The following is a 20,861-nucleotide window of genomic DNA, read 5'->3' on the forward strand; positions in this document are numbered from 1 at the left end:
AATGAATTTCAGGGCAAGGTATGGCATGTGGAGTAAGAGTTTAGATTTTGCTTTGAGGCTAATATCTCTAATGCTTAAGATGCCAAAGTTGTAAGATTAAACATTGCATGTCAGGTGACCAGCATAGGAAGGACACTGTCACCTTGGACAGAAGTGCTGAGCACACCTAGTAAAATGTGTGCATCTCAGAGCCATGGACATTCCCCAAAGCAAGAGGAAATCCTGACAAGGAACGAGACCTACTTTCAGTCTGCAGAGTAAATATAATAACTCACCAAGTGCTTTTCTTGGCACGTGGGTCCCAGGTGTGTGTGTGCCTGATGATGTCAGAGCACCTGGGACCACCCTAGTCTCTTCAGGCAATTCTCGGGGCCCCAGGCATCTAAAAGTAATCCAGGCTCTGGGAAAGTAATCTGTGGTAAGTGACTGATTACAATGCTTCAGGGACCCATTACTCTATAAAGGACTTTTTGTTCCAAAGCAACTTTGAGAATCTTTTCCCCACCTACCCGGCCCCCATGATGATGATGTGTTAGACATGGGCTAGAGCATGTGGAGAACATGGGATACTTTCCGTGGGATAGTATAAAGACCTTGATGAAATTCATCTTCATCATACCCTTTGTTCACCCTATTTCTTCCCCTTATCTAACTCAAACTTTTTTCTGTTTTTTTTCCAGAACCCATCTCAGCTTTTGCAGGTGAGAATTTTAAAGGTAAAAAAAGTTCTTTTTAAATTTCTGCATGCCTTTTCCTTCCCCCCATGTGATACGAATTTGGTGGAGGCAATAAGCCTCCAAATTTGACAAAGCTCACAAGAGAAAATAGATGCCACACCTTCTCACCGCTAGGTGGCGCCAACAACACCTGTAGATGCAGGGAAAGGGGGATTGAGATCCTCACTGTCTCTTCTTTAATTAAAGTTTAGAAACCTGTAATAGAGACAAATAGGTTACAGATAAACCTTTCAGCCTTGCACTGTCCAACAGAGAGCAATGAGGCTGAACATGCATGAGTGGTGAGAAACGAGAGGCTGTGGGGAGACTGAACAACAAAAAAAGTCAGTAGTAAATTAAAAGTGAAATGAGGTGGCAATGATTTATTTTCGCCTGAAGATGGTTTCTTTCCAGTCACAGGGTACCAAGGCAGCGGTCTCAATTAACCCTCAGTGAGGTACACTGGTGGGCAGTTTTGTGAGGGAAGAAAGTTAGGGGAAACACACAAGGAATCCAAAGGGGGAAAGTTGCAAAACTCAGGAGCTGGTGTCTGATTAAGGGAAGAAGGACTCTCATTCGGTGACTGGAGTTAGAGCACTTGAAATACAAGACGGAAGAACAGAAAAGGGCATTTTATCCCTAATAAGGTAAATAGAGAGCAGGGCAAAGAAAGAGGAATGTGGGATGCTTGCCTTATCCAGGGAGGGAAGAAAGACCTCCAAACTTGGGAATGCTAATGTCTGTGCTGTTTACTGCAGTGGATTTCACATTTCACCCTCTTTGCAGTCCTCCTGGTTGACACTGCTAACATTTCCACCCGGGTTCCAATGCTAAGCATTTAGAAGCCACTCTGTAAATGCTTCACTTGAGTTGGCTGCGGGGGAAAGCGCACTCAGAGACACTCACCCTCACCTAAGGACGGAACCCGTTTTATGCAAATCATTGTGAGGGTTTCGGTGCCCTGTTTGTATTGGCTGGCCTTAACCCCACAGGTGACAGCATTTCACAGGTAAGGGAGGTCATTTTCGTATCTTCACTCTCAGTAACCTGTCCAGCTCCTGGCTGGAGAGAGATGACTTCCTGGGTTGCCACCTAGATGTGCTCTGTGACTCCAGATCATCTCACCCAGTTTGCCACTCCTCAGCCACAGCCCTGAGACAGCAGCTGAGGAAGAGGACAGCAGCACGGGGAATGGCAGACCTACCTATGTAGAATATCTTTTCTTTCTTTTTCACCTTCCCTTGCCTCCTAAATCCCATCCTCACTCCCCCCGCTACACATTTTAAAGTATTAAGAGTATTCATGTGCATTTGTTGGTGCTCCTTGGGTGTGAGATTTATGTTAATGTGAATCTAAAAGTATTGGAAGGAAAGCTGAGATCAAAACTGAACGGCTTGGAGTACAGTTGAATTCAAGTTCTAACTTTCGGGACCCAAGGTAACATGGACGCTCGGGCGCATGACTTTGACTGACTGTTGAGACTCAGAGCTCCCAGGAAAGGCTGGTTACAGACTTACAGCCCGTGCTGCAGACGCTGTGCTGTGTGAGCACACATGTCTGGGTCCGTGAATGACACGTACAGTGGCTAAGCACTTTGCTTCTGTAAAAGAATAAACAAACCAGGGCACATGTGCTGTCCCGGAGGCTGTGTTTACCATGTGCGTCACAGGCCAGTCATGTTCTCTTGTAAAAAATATATATATATAAATAAAAGAGCCTCAGAGCCGCAGTGCTCATTTAGCCAAAATAAACACAGGGCTTAGGGACTCGAAGGTAAGAATTTCCAGTGCACTCCCGATGGGCTGCTTTGGGGGTTAAGCAAAGGCAGCCCACAAGTGGCATGGATTGGCCCATGGCTGTTGTCTTGAGAAATAACGAACATCTCTGGAAGGAGGAAACCAAGCTGTGGGGAGCAGAGACCCGGCTAAGGAGTCAAGAGCAGGATAGGAGTGGACGATGGACAGTTTCAATTACATCGGCAAGTTTTACGTGGAACTCTGACTCGGTAGCCAGATGAACCCAGGGCCAGGGAGGATTCTATTGGGTTGAGGCACCTCTGACCTCAGCAGGCACCTCTGGATTTTGACTTGAGCGAAGCCTTCCATTTGGGCGAGGAAAGCGGACCATTCGCTCTATCTAACCTACTCACCTCTCCTGGTCAGGGCAGCAGCAGCCCTCTCTTGCAGGGGGTGTGGATTCCTTGGGGCTTAAACCAGGCTTTCACTCAAAAAGAGAAACAGAGAAATCAGGTTTGGGCAAGCAGGATATGGAAAGTTGATGGTGAAACAATATTATCAACAGGCGTATACATTGTTAGTATGTTTTTTTGAATTGGAGTTGTTTTTCTTTTCCATTATATATTAACCACGAGACAGAAGCAATCGTATTCTTTAGGAGAGATCTATGTGTACCAGGTAAATCTTTAAGGAAATGCAACAAAAGTGGCCTCTGGACCGGGGCTTATTAGATAGTCTTAATCTTTTATATTTTGAAGTGTCTTTCATTTTCTGCCTCTTACTCATTTCTTGCCATAGAACATTTTCTTTTAATTCAAATCGCCTTGTGTCTTCTGCTTGGGGTGTATACTTTGATTGCATACTGAGGTATGAGTCAGTAGTGAGCAGAAACAAGCCACGGAGAAAAAGAGAGCCATGTAGAGAAGGGGCGAGGAGGAGAGAGTGAATAAGCTGTGTTGTCATGTGATGTTTAAAGAGACGTTTTTGTTGCTGCTGTTCTAAACAATGTAGCCTGGGTGTGCTTTTCTTTTTTCTTTCTTTCTTTCCTCTTTTAAATCTCTGACTATAGACAAAGTGCCGTCATGTATCTTGTTCTAGAATTTGAGCTTTTACAAATGAAAAACTGTGTGTAAGGGTCGGGGGATGGGGGAAAACCAAAAAGGGGTGTAATTAAGGTGATGGATTATTTTTTCTTAACCAACACTTTCTTCTTTCAATAAAAGTAAAAAGAGTAATGAGGAAGCCAGTAAAAATATATAAAGCCCATAATCAGAGTTCTGTCGTTGTTAGCTAGCCAGTTATTTTTAGCAGGTCGCAGTGGAAGCAAGAGTTCTTATTCATGTTAGAGGCTGTGGGCTTTGAACAAAGCAGGAGCAAAGAGACAGAGCCTGGTACCCTACCCGTCAGAGACCCATGGAAATCCCAGTCCCCGGGTGGGGGGGGGGCGGCGGCAGTGAGAGTGAAGGATTCAGAAGTGCTGCGTCTACCACTGATAGATGCTAAAAGGAACATCAGTAGCTCCTGTTCAAGCCTGTGAACAGGGGTTTTATGCCTCAGACCAGCTCTGAGGGCTGTCGGGCCCATCTCTTGGGTCTCACCTTGTGCAGTCCTCGGCAGTTTTCAACCAGGTAAAACCAGGAGAAAGTGGACAGCACAGGCTATCTCCTGGGCATAGAGGGGGCCCATTTTGAGCTAATGACAGAGCTGGCTTGGGGTTGACCCTATGCATCAGGTTTTCAGTTCTGTTTACTTGGTACCAACCAGCCCATCTCCGCCATTTCCCACCCCCATCTCTCTGTCCCCACCCTCATCCCCGGTCAATCTACCAGTCGGCTGCCTCCCGAGGCTTTGTCCCCCAGTGTGATGAGCCACATCCCAGGGTACAGGACGTGGGGTTGGCCTCAAATTCCCTCTTTCTTTGGCGTCCCTCCCTCCCACGGCTCTCTCCACTAGAAGCAGTTGCGAAACACATTGAGGGTTAATGGCGTTCCTGGAGTAATCCTCTGACGAAAGGCGGAGTATTCCTAAACCCTGCCAGGGCTCCAGATAGGCAGCTGTGGGGTGTGACTCCTTCTCCTTGGCCCCCTCCCCCTGATGCGCCCAGCTGCCAGATCAGGGCTGGGTATCGCTGAGCCGGGAAGCCTGGAGACGAGAAGTGTGGGACCCGCTCACTGCCTAGCTGTGGCTGCCCGCCTGAGGGGACGCCGAGGCATCCTTTGTGAGGTTCAAGGCACAGAGGCCTGACGCGCTCCCTCCCCCCGCACGTTTACCATTCATGTAAACAGCCGCAACGTCAGTTTCTCTAAGGGGAGAAGGCATTTCTTTTCGCTGGCTTTTCCTCTCTCCAGGAGCCGGAAGGACAAGCCTTAGTTTAAAAGAAGTAGCCTAGGCACAGCGCAGGGAGATCCGCTCGGTGCTTTGTGTCCCCCTAGAGGGTGGGGTAGGGAGGGTGGGAGGGAGCCGCAAGAGGGAGGGGATATGGGGGTGTATGTATACGTACAGCTGATTCACTTCCTTATACAGCAGAAACTAACACACCATTAAAGCGATTCTACTCCAATAAAGATGTTAAAAATAAATAAAAGAAGTAGCCACCAAAGAGGGGACAAGCGTCTGAGACTTCAGCCAGCCACAGATCTGAGTTCAGGGGGGTTAGACAGATGTGGGAGACCACCAGGTCTCCTGCTAACCTAGTGGAAACCTTCCGGCGATCCCCACACACACCGAGTGCAAGGCAACCCAGAAGGGTCATTTCACAGGGGTAGTTTGCACTCTGCATTCTTCTTCCCAACAGATCAGTGGGCGTGACCACATTCTTCGACTCTCTTCTGTGGACTTTTCTAGAGAAGCCAGCCTTCTCTTTTGTTTGTTTAATCTCACAAATTACATAAGTCTTTCATCTGAAATGCCCCTTCACCAGCTCTTCGTTTTCAACCTATGCATAAAAGACCGCAGACAGGCCAGGCCCGAAACAGTTCTGATTTGCAACGAGCCTTTTTGTTTGTTCCCCTCTGAGAGAGATGATTTACCTTTGGTGTCTTTCGAAACATTTCTTTTGGAAACTTGGGTGACTCCTCCAGGTCCGGAGGACATGTCATAAACTTAGCTGTAGGAGATGCTGTCTCTTTCCGGTGATTCAGTGAGAACTCGACTGAGACAGTCCTCAGACAGCTTCCAACAGACGTAAGAGGCAGAAAGGGGGAGGGCTGCTTCGTGTTCCATCCCTACGTGGTTAGAACAGGGGTCCGCACACTTTTTCTATAAAAGGACAGATCGTAAATATGTTGGGCTTTATGACACTCTGTGTCACCACTAGTCGCTGCCACTGTAGCACAGAAGCAGCCAGAAGCCATATGTACTGAGGGTGGCCGTGTTCCAAGACGTGCGGAAATAGGCAGTGAGCCAGATTTGGTTATCTGACCTCTGGGCTCCAGCACAGGCGGAGGATTTGGTCCACGTGCTTCCCGTCCTGACCCTGCCACTTCCCAGCGGTGTGAGCTTCCTCTGAGGGCTCTGGGCCATCTCTAGGGTTTCACTGTGTGCTGCCCGCCCCCCCTCAGTTTTCCTGCAGGTAGAACTGGGAGAAAAATCACTTATCCTCTCAGGTTCTCAGCTCTCCCATCTGAAAGTCATGAAGAATAAAGATGATTCACCGTATAGCCCAATGCCCGGCACCCCGGAAGTGTCCGTTCATTATAGTTGTAGTTATGGTCACATTTCCCAATTGCTTATTCATTCTGTAACCCTATTTGCACAATAGGAGTGGAAGAAAGCTACCGACAGTGTCATTTTTTCCCCATATTTTCCTTCCATGCATGGCTTCTTAGAATTTGTTTCTCAAACTTCAAATTCTCCACCTTCACATTACCGCTTTCTCCAGGGGGCTCAGAACTTTGCGGGTGGAAGCCTGCTCAACCTTGCAAATACACTTGGAGTTACTGACTATTTAAATTTCTGTTTCTCATTATCTCACACGATGAGAAAACTTCATGGAAAATTAGAAGGTAGAAATTAATGGAAAATAGAAAAGGCGTTGAAAGCAGTTTTCAGTTGGGGGGAAAACAAGGTATGTGAGTAAGTGGGGGACGTTAGAACAATCAGAGGGGACGTTCAGGTCCACACGTCACCAGTGCTGGGCAAGGTTGAAGTCACCTGCATTCTTTCTGCCATCCTGGGGGACGTGGCCCTGGCTCCTGTGTTGTGAAGCAAAGGCCCAGCCATCCCATAGGGCTGAGGGGGGCAAGTGGGGCTAAAATGCAGCCACTCACCAACCTGGGTACCTGGTGCAGGCAGCATCTGCCCAAAGGGGGCACCTTTTTGCAATTTGACACAGAGGCATGGTATGAGCTAACAGGATCTAACACTTTCCAAGAATAACTATTCTATGAAGTACCATTAGGTCATCAACGTTTTTTCCAGGGAGTCTGAATGTAGGTCCAAAGTTCATTCCTCCATTCATCTGTCCACTTATTCATCTAATCACCCACCCATCCACCCATCCATCCATCCATCCACCCATCCACCCATCCACCCATCCATCCATCCATCCACCCATCCACCCATCCACCCATCCACACATCCATCCATCCATCCATCCATCCATCCACCCATCCATCCATCCATCCATCCATCCATCCATCCACCCAACAGACATTCCTGGGATCGCTGCTGTTATCTGCAAAGGCGCTTTGAAAGGGGATTTAACCCCTATTGATCTATCACCTTCCTTTTCTCTGGCTAGCAAACCGCAGCCTCGTTAGCACACAGCCCCTGAAGACTGCCACAGAGCCAGGTTCCAAACCAGCGAACCACCAGCCTGTGGGAGCTGAGTCTCTTTAGCTGGAGAACGTCCTAAGAAACTCTGGCCCCGAACTGCAGGTCATCAAAAATTGCCTGAGGGGGGTGAGAGGAGGGCTGTTAGGTGTATCCTCTCTTTTCTGACTCCTTTAACAATAAAAGCACAAATTCATATAGTATGTTTTCTCATTTCTCCAAACAACTGTCCAAGGAAAAAGTTTAAGGAACCAATGTGACATCCACCAAATGGCTTTTGTCTCTAAAATTTTCTACATGGCAATCATTTCTGGGGAGGGGAGTGTTAGCGGGAAAGGGGAAGAGGGCTTTATAATAAAGTGGGGTTTGTCTTCCAAAGCAGAGCAGAACTTGAGGCGAGGGGTCTATCTCTGATTCTGAATCTGTAATCCACAGAATGCGATTTCTTCTTCTCCAGCGGGTCCCCTAGATCCTCCCCACCGTGCCCCAACTTTGTCTCAACCATAAGCCACACTTTAGGAGTCACGTGAAGACCCCAGCCCCTGCGCGTTGAGCCCTAGGGGATGTATTTAATGTTGAGAACCAGCATTTTGGCTGAGGGAAAGCAAACCTTTGAACCGAGACTATGCGGTGTTGGTGAGAACGTGAGCAGTTGTGACAGTTTTCTGCTTGACAAAAATTTGTGCTCCTGCTTTGTGGTCTAGTCAGGCGCTTCTGAGGGGAAAGTTAATCCCTGCGGATTTACCGCCTTCCTTTCCTCTCACGGTGAGCTGCAGCCTCATTAGAGAATGGGGTTCACCGTGGAGAGGCGGTGGCACAGAGGAACTTGGAGCCCATCCCTGCACACTTTGCTGTTGCTCGTGCATTCTTCTGAGCCCACATGAAAATCCAATGGCAGGATGGTTGCCAGGCAGCAGATACTCTTGGTGACCTGAATAATGAGTCGACACCAGTTCCTTGTGACTCACGAGCTGGCCATTTCAAGGAGCCATTTTCAGTGCCTTGCTTTCTCTTTCAGTTTCTGTGCATAATTTTCAATATGGTCACAGAGAGAGAGGGAAGGAGGGAAGGAGGAAGGGAGCTTTCGCAGCTATAGTAATGAAATGATTAAAGGATGGAGGGCTTCCCTGGTGGTGCAGTGGTTGAGAGTCCGCCTGCCGATGCAGGGGACGCGGGTTCGTGCCCCGGTCCGGGAAGATCCCACATGCCGCGGAGCGGCTGGGCCCGTGAGCCATGGCCGCTGAGCCTGCGCGTCCGGAGCCTGTGCTCCGCAACGGGAGAGGCCACAGCAGTGAGAGGCCCGCGTACCGCAAAAAAAGAGAGAAATAGGAGTCTTCACCTCAGTTCAGTCTTTTCCTCACGAGCAGTTATAGAGAGCCTTCTTGGTGCATACCCTGAGGTAGAAACCAAGATGAGAGCGAGTTCTTCTGCTTGAGAGCTCCGCGTCTCGTGAGGGAGGCGTGAAAATATAAATGAGGCTTGTCTGCATCTTGAGCAGAGATCCACCCGCAGAGTAGGACCAACGGCGCACGGAGAGGGCAGCAGCACCTCCCGCCCGTGGCTCCCAGCTGGGGTGTCACATGGATGGAGGCGATACATCTTTCTGGACCCCTACTTGACGGAGGCAGCTAGGAGGAATTTTTCATAGGTTAAGCATACACCATTTTTCAGAAGTAAGGATCACGTCTGGTTTTGGCAAGCTCAAAATGTCCTGGTCCCACTCTGGGCCAGATTCTCATCTGATGTGAATGGTTGGGAGAATCAAGCTGTAGCACCGTTTTACATCAAATGGGACTCTAGCCAGTCGTTCCCCAGAGTTACCCTGGGCTTAAATCTACAACGTCATCTCCATGGCAACCAGAGGCTAGCCAGTGAATGTGGTTGCCTTCTAAATCCTCTGCTAGCTTCTCTTCCGTCCTCTGTCTTTTCCGTGATTAGAATTTGCTCTCACTTACTCTCGCTCTCACATACCTACTATCCTTTTGCATTCACATTTCTTCGTTGCAACTTCCTTCCAATCAGTTTTTTAAATCCTCCATTCCATTAAAAAAATGAAGATGCACTACTCATTGCTTGACAGTGGTAATTGACCTGTTTAGACAAGACCAGGCTGATTTTCAGTGGGCATGGAAGCCTTGGCAAACCAAAGTGGAATTCGCCTTCAAGTCTAGCCAGCCTAATTAATACATTGTTTGAGAATGCTGGCCAGCCAGACCAAATATTGTATTTCCATGCATTCGGAGAATCAGTGCTATGGAATCCCAGAAGTCATATCAGCATCACTTACTTGCATGTATTCCTCTGTGTGTGTGTGTGTGCGTGTGCGTGTGTGTGTGTGCGCGTGCATGCGCGCATGTGTGTGAATCATAATGCTTCTATATATTATACAGTAATTGTGGTTTAACAGAAAGAAGAAAAGAGTTTTGGAATCACACAGCTCTTGGTTGAATATCGAACTTCCCACTTACTTGCTGTATAACCATTCATTTAACCTCTCTGAGCCTCTATTTCCTCACCTGTAAAATGGGTCTGACAGTACCTACCTCATAGGGTTGTAAGTAGGAAATAATATCAATCATTGAAAAGTGCTTGGCACACACTACTCAGGACCATCTTATTCCCCTGTCCCCTTCCCTCTCCACTCCAAAGCATGTGTGTGTTTCTTTTCTTTTCTTTTCTTTTCTTTTTTTTAATTAAATTTGGATTAGTCTGCATGCTCTCAGCCTAGCAACACTCTTCTGTGTCTCTCCACCAGGGGGCACCCTCCTACCGGGGACCGAGCCCACAGTGGACACGGTGCCCGTGCAGCCCATCCCAGCCTACTGGTATTACGTTATGGCCGCCGGGGGCGCCGTGCTGGTGCTGGTCTCCGTCGCGCTGGCCCTGGTGCTCCACTACCACCGGTTCCGCTATGCGGCCAAGAAGACCGATCACTCCATCACCTACAAAACCTCCCACTACACCAACGGGGCCCCTCTGGCGGTGGAGCCCACCCTAACCATTAAACTAGAGCAAGACCGCAGCTCGCACTGCTGAGGGCCGAAGCAAGGACGGCACCCAAAACAAACCAGAAAGACTGCAAACACGTTGCCTCGACTTTGCACTTTTTTCTCCTCGCCTAGTCTCTGTGTGAACGCTCAGACATCTCTCTCTCGGGGCCCAAACCCTGTGCGCGCGTATCCATCCCGACCATTCTCCTTGGGCTCTTTTGTTTGTTTGTTTTCCTTTTGTTGATTCCAATGCTGCATCTTGGAATACGAGAAGAGATCCACCCCTAAGCACTTCACCACTCGAGGCTCAGCTGGTTTCCTTCCAGAGACTGGTTCCCTGTTTCTTCCCCTTGCCTTATCCCATCCCTCCTCTCAGTGGGCAGTCAGTCTGCCAGGAGACTTGAGGGGAGACCCGGATCTGTGTGTTTGTACATGGTATACATTTGTGCGTGTGACTAGCTCTGTGTGTGCATGGGTGTGAGAGAGAGACTGGCTCATTGCGGGGGGGGGAGTGTGTGGGTGTGTTCAGAGAGGGCCCCCTTTAACTCTTGTGTTACTTCTCCGGGGGTACATGTTCCAGAAAATAATATACTGAACTAGTTTTGTTTACTTGGAGAAGAGATTGAAGCTTTTTGTTGCCTTATCTAGCTCTGGCTGGGTTTCTTTTGGCTACCATTGTCATCTCCAGGTACCTAAAAAACTAGAGGCCATGTGAGAAGAAGTGTGGCCCCTCTCATTCCTAACCCCATGCCCAACCCACCTGACCCAAGAGGAAGGTTCCCCCACTGCACTCAGACATGACCCCTTGTCCTGTCTCGGGCGTCTTTGAAGTCACATGACAACAGCCATTGGGTGCGTGTGGAACCATCTCTACTTCCAGCACTGAAGCAAATCTGTCTCATGTTGCCTTATAAAAGAGAAGCTCATAATGAATGTTTAGCTTTTATTGGTTAAGTCCAATCTTGGAATAAGTCATAGAGAATAACAAATCTGAGACTGATGTAGGAAAAGCAGTAGCCTGTTGAGAGCACGAGGAGATGGGGGAGAAGGAAGGATGAAATGTTGTCTTTAAAAAACGTCCTCACCCCTGGGCATTCATTGCGCCCTGCTTAGGATGGGATAGAGTAAGAAGGTTAAAAAACGTATTCTTTGGTGTCATATTGATCATTGTAATAGCGTTTGTAAAATGTGGGGGGAAAGGGGTCATTTGCTTTCCTTTCATGGTGTAAATGGGTGCCTGAATGTATAGCCACTAAAATATATGGCTGTTCACCTGACTTATTTGAATATTATGAGAGAATAAAAAGTTATCAGTTTTCTAAAATGTACCAGTGTACTACCCCTTAAAGCATTCATGGCATCTGGCAAGTACACCCTTAGAGGCTGGCCTGGCATTTCCAGATGTTGCTGCATCGTCAGGAGAAGGTATAATGAAGATAAATCCTTTGCTGCCCATTCGTCCTCTCTAAACAGCGCAGGGAGAGGGATATTAGAGATAAATTGCCTAATGATATTTACGAAGGATAGATTCGATAATGAAGTCAATTTCATTGATAGAAAATGTGTATTTTAACGAGATTCTCAGTGTACTGGGCTCAGCCTTGGGGGTGTTTATTTCTCACCTTCCTGCTAGGAATCCACTGAGGAAGTGTAAGATTCTCTCCAAAGATGGTTGCCTGGGCTGAAAGCCTCCAGGTACCTTCTGAGAACAAAATACTAATGATTTTTTTTTTTTTTTTTTTTTTTTTTGGCTACTTGGGAGAGAGAGACTCTTAGCATTCTTTCGGAATATCCACATAGATCCCTCCAACACACACACACTCACTTTTGCATCTGCTTTGTTTCATCCTCCTGGAAGAATGGTGCTCTCCCACTCTTATTCTATTTCAAAGAGCTGGTCTGTCTCAACCACAGCAGCCCTGCCAGGAAAAAAGATGAAAGGCTAGAGCATGAGCTACCTTGAGATTTCAAGAAGTGTCTTACCCCAGCTGAAGATGGAGAAAGAAAGACGGAGTGAGGGAGGAGGGGTGGCAGGATACCATGGAAACCTTGTGATGACTTCCATGCCAATCACTAAGGGCTTTTTGTCTCAGGTATCTGTATCCAGTGATGCATTTGGGGTCAGGCATCCCTTGAAATGATTGACATCCCTATAGGCACCCCATGGAGGCGTGGTGTCAGGATATTCCGAAATTACACCTGGAAAGTCTAGCCAGTGTAGGAACTGTCTGAGTTACCATACACCCTTGAGGATTTCCCTTCTTTAAAAGAAGATGACAACAACTTTGTGAAATTTGCTGTATCTTTATCTGATGCCCCATGTGGCATCATCTTTATGTACATGCTGTCGTTGAGAATATGAGACTGCTCAAATCTCTGTGACTCCCATGATGCACTTCAGCTGGGGATGTCACACTTCTCTCTCTGTCTCTCCCTCTCTCTGCTCTTGCAGCCCAAGTGACTTTCATAGTATTATCCAGGTACTATGCTAAAAGGGAAGCTCTTCTATTAAATGTCATGCCTTGCAGCTTTAAAAAGCAAAATCTGTATTTCATGGAGGGAGGGAAGGGTCCCTCTCTTCCAAGAAAAATAGACCGGACAGGTGAATGCATGCATGCATGTTTAGAGCTGCTTCTCAGAAGACAAAGAGGTGATGGCAACTATTAAAAAATTACTGAATGAATGAATTGAAGGTCTAGCTCAGGCTGGTACAGTATTTGCCTTAGTAGAGCTTTCATGTTAACAGCTCCAGGAGGGGAAACCCTTACCTCTGGGTTAAAAATCCCTTCCTTGGTATTATGCTAGCAATTGCTATCCCCTAATTGCCAGTGAAGGCAGAAGAAAGAATAAAAAGGATCATAGCATTGCCATTGACAAAACAGAATGCTGAAAATAAATTGTCTTTTCCTTTGTCCCACATTTTTGGGATTAAAGCCAGGATAGGATAGGAAATCCAGTAATATTTCTGAGGTTGATACCCCATCTTTAAGAAGACCCTGTCTTTAAAAATGAAACTAGCAGGCAAGTAAACACCTGAATAATCGAAAATTACCAAAGAACAACAACAAAACAAGAAAACTTAAAGATTTTTACTTCCTATTCTTATCCCCTCGCCCTATAACTGTGACATCTCTTGCATTGCTCAGTTGCCTGTGTGTCAAAATAACTTGTGGACGTTGGAAACTATTTGAATGTGTATTGTGTGGAATGTAATAAAGTGATGATATTTTTATACAAACATCTGGGGTTCTTTTTTTCACCTTGGCTTGAGAGAACAAAGTTGAAATGTAGGCTGTGAAAGAACTGATGTTTCCACAGTTTATACATCGCCTTCTGAGCCACAGGGCATTTCTATGGGAGGTAGGTTCTCCTTGAGGCTGAATGCCAGCTTCTCCTTCTTTTATTTTTTATTACTGCTTGTTAGGAGTTTTATCCAATTTGTGCAGCTGAGCCAATTTTTATGATTGGTGTGGGATTTTGCAAAAGTTGCTAAGTGCTAAATTACTCAATGTGATTCCACAAAATTTCTCTTGATGGTAAATCCCCAGAGATTGGACTCTACTTTCAAAGGGCCCCCGGGGGGGCAGGTGGGATGAGAGAAGCTGAATCATGTACTCATCTCTGCAGAGACAGATAGCTTCCTTTGGAGAAGAAGTAGTGACGTCTTACGCCTTGCCTACCAAATGATTACTTCCACGGGGACGTCGATGTCCAATTTATGAGCGCTTTCCCAGACAAAATGGGAACTTGTAGCGTGTTCAGGCTCGAAGATATTCCAGACTTTGGAGCAAGTAAGGAAGATAATAATATGATTACTGTGAACCTGGAAATATCATGGCGGAACATTTTATAAAAGGAACAATTCTATGACAACTTTGAGGAGGGGGACTTGGGGAAACTTACTCAAAAGCCAGAGCTTATTGACGAGTATTTTTCTTTTGGGTCTCTTTCTTGAGTAGTTAGTGATATAGTTATATAAAATAGTTCTCTCTGAGGGGTATTAGGGGCAAAAAATCTAGGAAAGACAGCCTCCCAGCTATTCAGTGTTTCTAGATGGTGGTCAAAAGAGGTGGTGGAAGAATTTCCCATCACTCCCTATTCGTGGGGTGTATTAGAAGCATTCCATCAACCCAGGAGCCTTCCTCGGAGTCTGAGAACATCCCTAAAGGTCCCAAGAAAAGGGGCTTGTCCAGGAGATCCTATTTCTGTCAGAATCCTGCTTTTCTTCCTTTCTAAACCTAGATCCAGGAAGGAGTACTTCTTACAGCTATAAACCTGCCCAAGTGGTGGTAAAGGAAACAGGCTTCTGGGTTTTCAGATCTTACAGGAAGTGTTGTCAGTACAGATGGCTCAGTCTAGATGTCACTGTCTGTCCTCTGCAGGAGAAAAGAGCAGAATGTCCATGTTTAGAGCATTGTTTGTTCCTCTAATGACAAGCGTCATTACCCATTTTGTCTACATAACATTTGGCCATTCTTAAAGGCATTTGTTCCCATTAGCAAAAGATGAAATGAAAGCATCTCAGAAGCATTTATTTCCAGCAAAGAGCCAGGCTCAGTCAACATTTTCATGAGCTGTCCTGGGACCACACTTGCCCGAGTGAATGAAATTAGCCATCGCTTATGCCTCGTTAGCAATACTGCTTTGGGAGCCACCTTTGAGAATTTCATCATTGCTTTTCCCACCTTGGTTCTGGTCCCAAGGCTTATTCTACGTGCACTCTCTCGTCCCCAAAATAGCAGACCGTTACGATTCTGATCTTAGGCGTCAAACACAGCACTGTTATCAGTATGGTATTTCAGACCTAACCCAAGCATAAATGTTACAGAAATTGTATTTCCATGGGTCATAAACACCAGATGTCAAGGCCCAGGATCGTCTGTCTTGGCTCCTACCTGGCCTTATGATAGTTTAAATGTGCGTTCTTGCGGTTGAAGCAAGACTCTGCCCTCCTACGCCCAGATACCCGCAGCCTGGCCAATCGGCTGTGGCCCTGTGTTTGTTTTCATCACCTCTCTTCACTGACTCTGCAGTTGTTTTGCACGAACACTGTTGGCCTTTCTGTAATCTCGGATGAAAAGAGCTTCATTTTTAAGTTTTAATTTGCCCGTGTTATGGGCTCCACATCTGGGCCGAACTGCAGATCCGCAGGTGTGGCTTGTTTTCTCTCTTTGATTGTGTGCATCGCTGGGGCTTTTGCAGCTGTAATTTGCCTTTCATCCACTTCAGTGACGGCCCAAAGAAAACACAAAAGAAATCCAACCAGAGGAAAAGGAGGGGAGAGGGAAACACCAGCCAATGGTCTTATAATCAGCAGGGGAAAGATCGGCTTATATAAATAAATTAACAGCTAGGAACAGTGTAGGATTTAATGAAGCCTGACACAGATCAGGTGCACTGGAGTACGTCTCGAGGTTCGATATAATCAGAAACCTGCGCCTTTAGAAGGCGTCAGGCCACAGGCTTCAGCCAGACGACATTTGCACTGTGTGGAGGAGTTCCTTTTGGCCCCAAACTTAAGCATGGAAGAGATGCAAGATTTGGGGACTTGCCAAACAGAAAACCCCCTTTTAGCATGGTTTCTGCATGGCACAGGGCAGAATCTTGGTGTTTCAGGGCAGACAGCAGAAACCATTCTTGCCCCAAGCCCAGTGGACGGGACACCCAGAATCCTTCTGTTCTCTTTCCAGTAAAGTAATTGTTCTTGGGCTTTGCTGTCACTGACCTCCAAGCTCCCAATAAAACTGAAGTCCCACGGCATCGGGCCAAGAAATAGGAAAGGCCATTTGAAGAGTCAGCAACAGACGTGCTGGAGGCAAGACTGGCCCTGGGTGGGGAAAACACCTATTCTTGGAGGCTCATGACCGGAGTCATTATGATACTGAAAAAGGCCGTTGGGGAAAATTTTAAGATGGTCTCTGGTTAGGTTTCTTTTCATTTCTTTTTAACTTACAAGTTATACGTGACTATATCCTCAAAAAGTGCAAATAATTTTTCTAAAAAGAAGTTCATTTCATTGCTAACTAGTCCCAACCCCCGCCCCAGAGGGAACCATGAGAAATTGTTCGAGGTATATATTTCCAGGCCTTGTTTTATACCTGTATATGTTCATGTCTAATTACGCAGCTTGCTTTCGTTGGGGTTAGTTTGGTTTTGTGTAAATAGTATCAACATTTGCTCACTGTGCTGGATAACCTGCTTCTTTCCATTTGATAAAGGCCTTGAGGATACTTTGTTGCACACTGACAGGTTTACCCCATCCTTTTCAGATATTGTCTAGCATTTCGTATCATGTCGCTGTACCGCAGTTTATTAACTGCTCCCCTACTGGTGGTCATTCAGGTTGTGTCTAGGTTTTCTTTCTATGATAAACAATACTGCAGTGAACATCCTTGAGGTTGCCTCTTCGTGCAAGTTTCTCTGGGTTAGAATATCTGGGTCAAATGGTGTGCCTGTTTACATTTTAATAGATGCTTCAGGTGGCTGAGTTTTACCTTTAAAATGAACCTGCCCCCATTTGAGAGGGTAACAAACCAGTGGACACCCTGCATTATATCCCCTGTCATGTGCAGAAGCCACATAATCTCTGTGACTATCTCTCTCTCTTTCTCTAAAGTGGGCGGAGTGCTTGCAAGGGAAGACTGAGGACAATTTTAGTTGAAGGGAATTTTAATCACAGGGACTTTTTTTAATGCTGATTTGCGGAGAATGTGAGCCTGGCTATAAGATGCAGCTCGCTGGAGCTGTGGCCACCGTAGCCCGGGAGTTAATTCTATCCCTGGTTCAGCAGGCATAGCCCTGTTCTCCATGATTAATGAGTTCCACTTGGTTTCTTCAAAGAGTGACTGTGCTGTGCCTTGCTGTTATTTATTTATGTTTTCTACTAAAAAATTCGTGTCAAAAACATCCTTTAAGGTCAGTGCACATTATTGTGCTGCAGACAAAAATATTCCAACAGCCACAAGGAGGCCCACGTGCCAACAGAAAGTCCCTAATCCTGCGGCCTTGTGCCCAAGGGCCCCATAACAGCCCTGAGAAGAGCAGGCCTTCCTGGCTGAAAGGAGGCACCCGGCTTCTTTCTGAGGAGGGTCAGGGCTAATGCGACCCGAGGAAAGGTAGTAGGAAGTACGTTGGCTTTCCAGTGGGAGGTTTCAATGTGCAGGCAAAGCTGCTAGCCCCAAGTGGCTCCAGAGAGGAAGGACAAGTAGAAGAGAAGCCAAGGGAGCCATTAGTTCAAAACACCGTTTCTTCTAAGAGCTGCTGCCCTTGTTTCTACTGTGCGTTTAGACCAAGGGGTCAAAGTAATGAGACTTTGACGCTGAGCGTAGTGGATAGTGTGACGGCCATATATGAGCTTTGCCAGCTTTCTCCAACCTGCCAGAAATCCAGGACTACTGCCTCTAGGGCTTGAGACTTGGGTATAGCTCTTGGTGGCTCCGGGGAAAAAGTAGCACAAGAGTGAGGTGTGGGTGAGAGACACGGGCGTGCACACACACACAAGCTTGTTTTGTCTTCTATGTGTAATTGTGCAAAATGGAACCCTTTTAGTATCATTAACTGACACACCCAAAGGCAAAGGCTCTGATCCAGAACGGGAATGGTAGGCACCACGTCTTGGCTTTCAGCAGCAGCGGTTTCTTTCTCAGGCGTCAGGACTCATTAACCGGATGCTGGACTGGATTTCGGAACTCGCTAGAGAGCAGCCAGCTCCAGTAATGAAGGGAATGCGGAGAACGCTTTGAGCCTGAGGTGGCCTTGACCGAAGTCCTGTTCTCAGTCGGCCTGCTGGTTACTGAGGCTCGTTTCAGCACAGTCTGTTACGAATCTTTTCCTCTCTTTGCATCTCCCTGCTGCCACCAAGGGGCTGGGAGAAGGGATACAAGGACCCCGAGGGCCGTGTGGTCTTCCGTATCGCTTCTCTGGGCCACTTCCGACAGCTGGTACCGAGGTGGGAAGACAGTCACTAGGACGGAGACTGAGGCTGACGTGGGTTGTCAAAGGAGCCCCCAAGGTGCCTCATCACCTCGGCCAACTGCAGACCAGGATCGCGAGCTCGGGAATGGCGTCCACGGGAAGCCCTGAGCTCTCACCGCCGTCATCATTTCCGGGCTCTGAACTCCTCACAGGGCCACCGTCCCCTCCTCTTTCCCCAAGAAGGACCTGCTTCCACCTACCTATCTACCTCTGGGTCGGGTGTGGTTCATCTTCAGCCTCCACCCTCCCCTTTCTGCAGCTGCCCCCTCTCTCGGTGGCTCCTCTTCTTCTCTCTGGCATTCCTGCACTGTCTCCACCTCCCTCCACCAAGGCCTCCTGCCAGAAGAGCCCGTCAGATTCCCAACACAGAGGCTTCATTGCTTGCTTCCTCCAGGTAGCTGCATTTTTACAGGAGACCAAACCTAAGGTCGGAGGAATTACTCCCTTGTGTTATAACCACAGTTCTCAGCCACCAGCAAACTTTTGGGGGAAATCATCTCTTGGATGGGCAGAGAGAGGTACCTCTTTGGAAGCCCTAAAATCTTATCACAAGGTCATAGATCCTTGTGTTCAGAAGAGCCCAAGTAAAGCAAACTCTCTTGGTGAGATACATGTGTGTAGAGAGTTTTTTCCCAAAGACCTACAACAGAGAGGGACAATCTTTAAGAAGACATTGCTTTTCACATTGGAAGTGCATGCAGTTTTGTTTCTCCTCCATCCTTTCACTGGTCCCAGGTAATACCAAACCTCTCCACCTGTGCAGTGTTTCCATTTATGCACTTCTTGAACCTTGGGACTGGAGGAGAGGAGAAATGTTAACGCCTATTGGCAAACTCCCTGAAATGTGAAGATATGAGACTTTTTTCCTAACATCTCAGGAAAAAAATCAAGAAGGCAGTGGAAGGGGGACACTTTTCTCCAAACTTTTCTTTTTCCCACCTTCATACCCTCAGAGAAGGTAGCCAACAAAAGAAGGCCCTCTTTCTTGTGGACATACCCACGTACAGTAATGGAGAATATCTCTGATTTCTCAAAGACCTAGAGCAAAGCAAAGATTCCAGAATTTTCCTCCCTCAGCCTTACTGGTTTTTTCCAGCCTACACAATCATGAAGCCTATGTTTATAACTACACATTTCTGTGGCGTCTCCTTTTTCTTATTTTCACGCCACCGTTGGGGCTCAGTGGAGCCATTCTGGCCTCAGCTGCTCATCTGCCTCTGCACTTGGAAGTATTATTAGGTCATTTCACGGCCTTCTCATTTGCAGTCAGTATTTCCAATTCATTTTAGTGTTTCCTCCTGATTATTCAACTAAAAATAATAGAAAATCATGTTCAAAGTCTTCTGGTATCACAAACCGAGCCCCCTTTTCTTTTCCAGCTTGAAACCGTTTGAAAACTTAAAAAAAATATATACTTTTTTCCATGACTTTGCATAGATTTGGCTATAGCCCAAGAGATAAAAAACCCACGATAAAGGATCTTCTGGTGGTGTTTCTAAACTCAAGCCAAACCCAGCACGGGATGAATGGCTCTCAAGTAGCCTGACTCTAATGGAGGAGCTTTGGCAAACGTTCGATCTACATCTGAACTTTTGGCTCCTTCTAGCAACAGGGGATGAACAAACTGAATTAGGGAAATTAAGTGTGGTAGGGAGTAGGAACCTTCAGCCAATACTAAATATTAAACTGAATTAAACACGTTGAAGGGCCAAGAAATATCTGCTAGTCCTTCATGAGTTCTCATTTATTGAGATCACAGTGTTGTGTCTCCTGCTGGGATCAGAACAAAGTGACTGAGAGAACTTTCTGAAGGCTACTCCCCTCTGAAAGGTCCAGTGTGATTTAGTTGGCTCGGGGGGTTCAGGAACTTGGAATCAAACTCAACAAGGGCTCTAAGTGGCCAAGAGCTAATCCCAAATAAATCACAGCCCCAAACAAGGTGTCGAAAAGGTGGCTGGCTCTCAGTTCTACTGCCGAGCTCTTCAGTGACTTACTGCATTTTTCCACCCTCCTTCCTCAATTTCTTCCTCCTTGAAGAAGACGCGATGACCCCTGGTATCCTTGAAAGTGAATGGTTTCAGTGATTTCCTCTGTAGGCATCTCTTCAATCCTTGCTTTAAAGGCTGGTTGCAGTTTGGTGGGTTGAGTGGACGTGTGGGTTAACTGGCTTCTCACCAGGTCTTGTCAGCCCTGCCTCGGCTAAGGTGGAGGCTTCAAACTTGGGGAACCATTTACTAGCTCTGTCAGTTCCTCAGTTGCCCCTGAGCAGGACTGGTTCCCAAGCTAAACGAGCAACTATGGAAAACATGGAACCTCATGGCTTCCTTTCACCTGTCCTTTGCATGGTCTTCTCCTTCCACGGGCACCTTAAGGTGGATGCCTTCAGGTGTGACCACCTCCAGGAGAGGACAGACCCGGGGTGAAGACGGGTGGCGAGCCCTTTTCTGTTGAAGTTGCCTTGTCTACAGCCAGCCGCCCTTTTCAGGGAAGCCTCAGCAGAAAGGCCATCAGAGCGTTCTCATTTTCTTCCTGTAAAGATGAGTTCTCAAGCAGGAAGGAACATCAGTGCTTACTTTACAGAGGAGCAAGCTGAGACCCAGGCAGGGTCAGAGACTCGTCCCGGCGCTCACACCTGGGCGCAGTGGCAGAGCTCAGGGGAGAAGGAGGAAGCC

General features: G+C 47.0%; 1 protein-coding gene across 2 annotated transcripts in view; it reads left to right on the forward strand.

The window, feature by feature from the left end:
- NRP2 (neuropilin 2) overlaps positions 1-20,861 on the forward strand; it is a gene marked incomplete at its 3' end in the record, with an annotated part of 112,210 nt that overhangs the window by 84,240 nt on the left and 7,109 nt on the right. The window contains exons 15-16 of one of the 2 annotated variants that reach the window (XM_082840808.1): positions 681-701; positions 9,981-10,261. In XM_082840808.1, coding sequence (XP_082696934.1) covers positions 681-701; positions 9,981-10,261 — 302 coding nt within the window. Of the gene's footprint in view, positions 1-680; positions 702-9,980; positions 10,262-20,861 lie in introns of those variants that run through there. The other variant, XM_082840807.1, reaches the window with a different exon arrangement.

This window comes from Leucopleurus acutus (assembly GCF_964270905.1).
Source record: "Leucopleurus acutus genome assembly, chromosome: 6".
NCBI classification, from domain to species: Eukaryota; Metazoa; Chordata; class Mammalia; order Artiodactyla; family Delphinidae; genus Leucopleurus; species Leucopleurus acutus.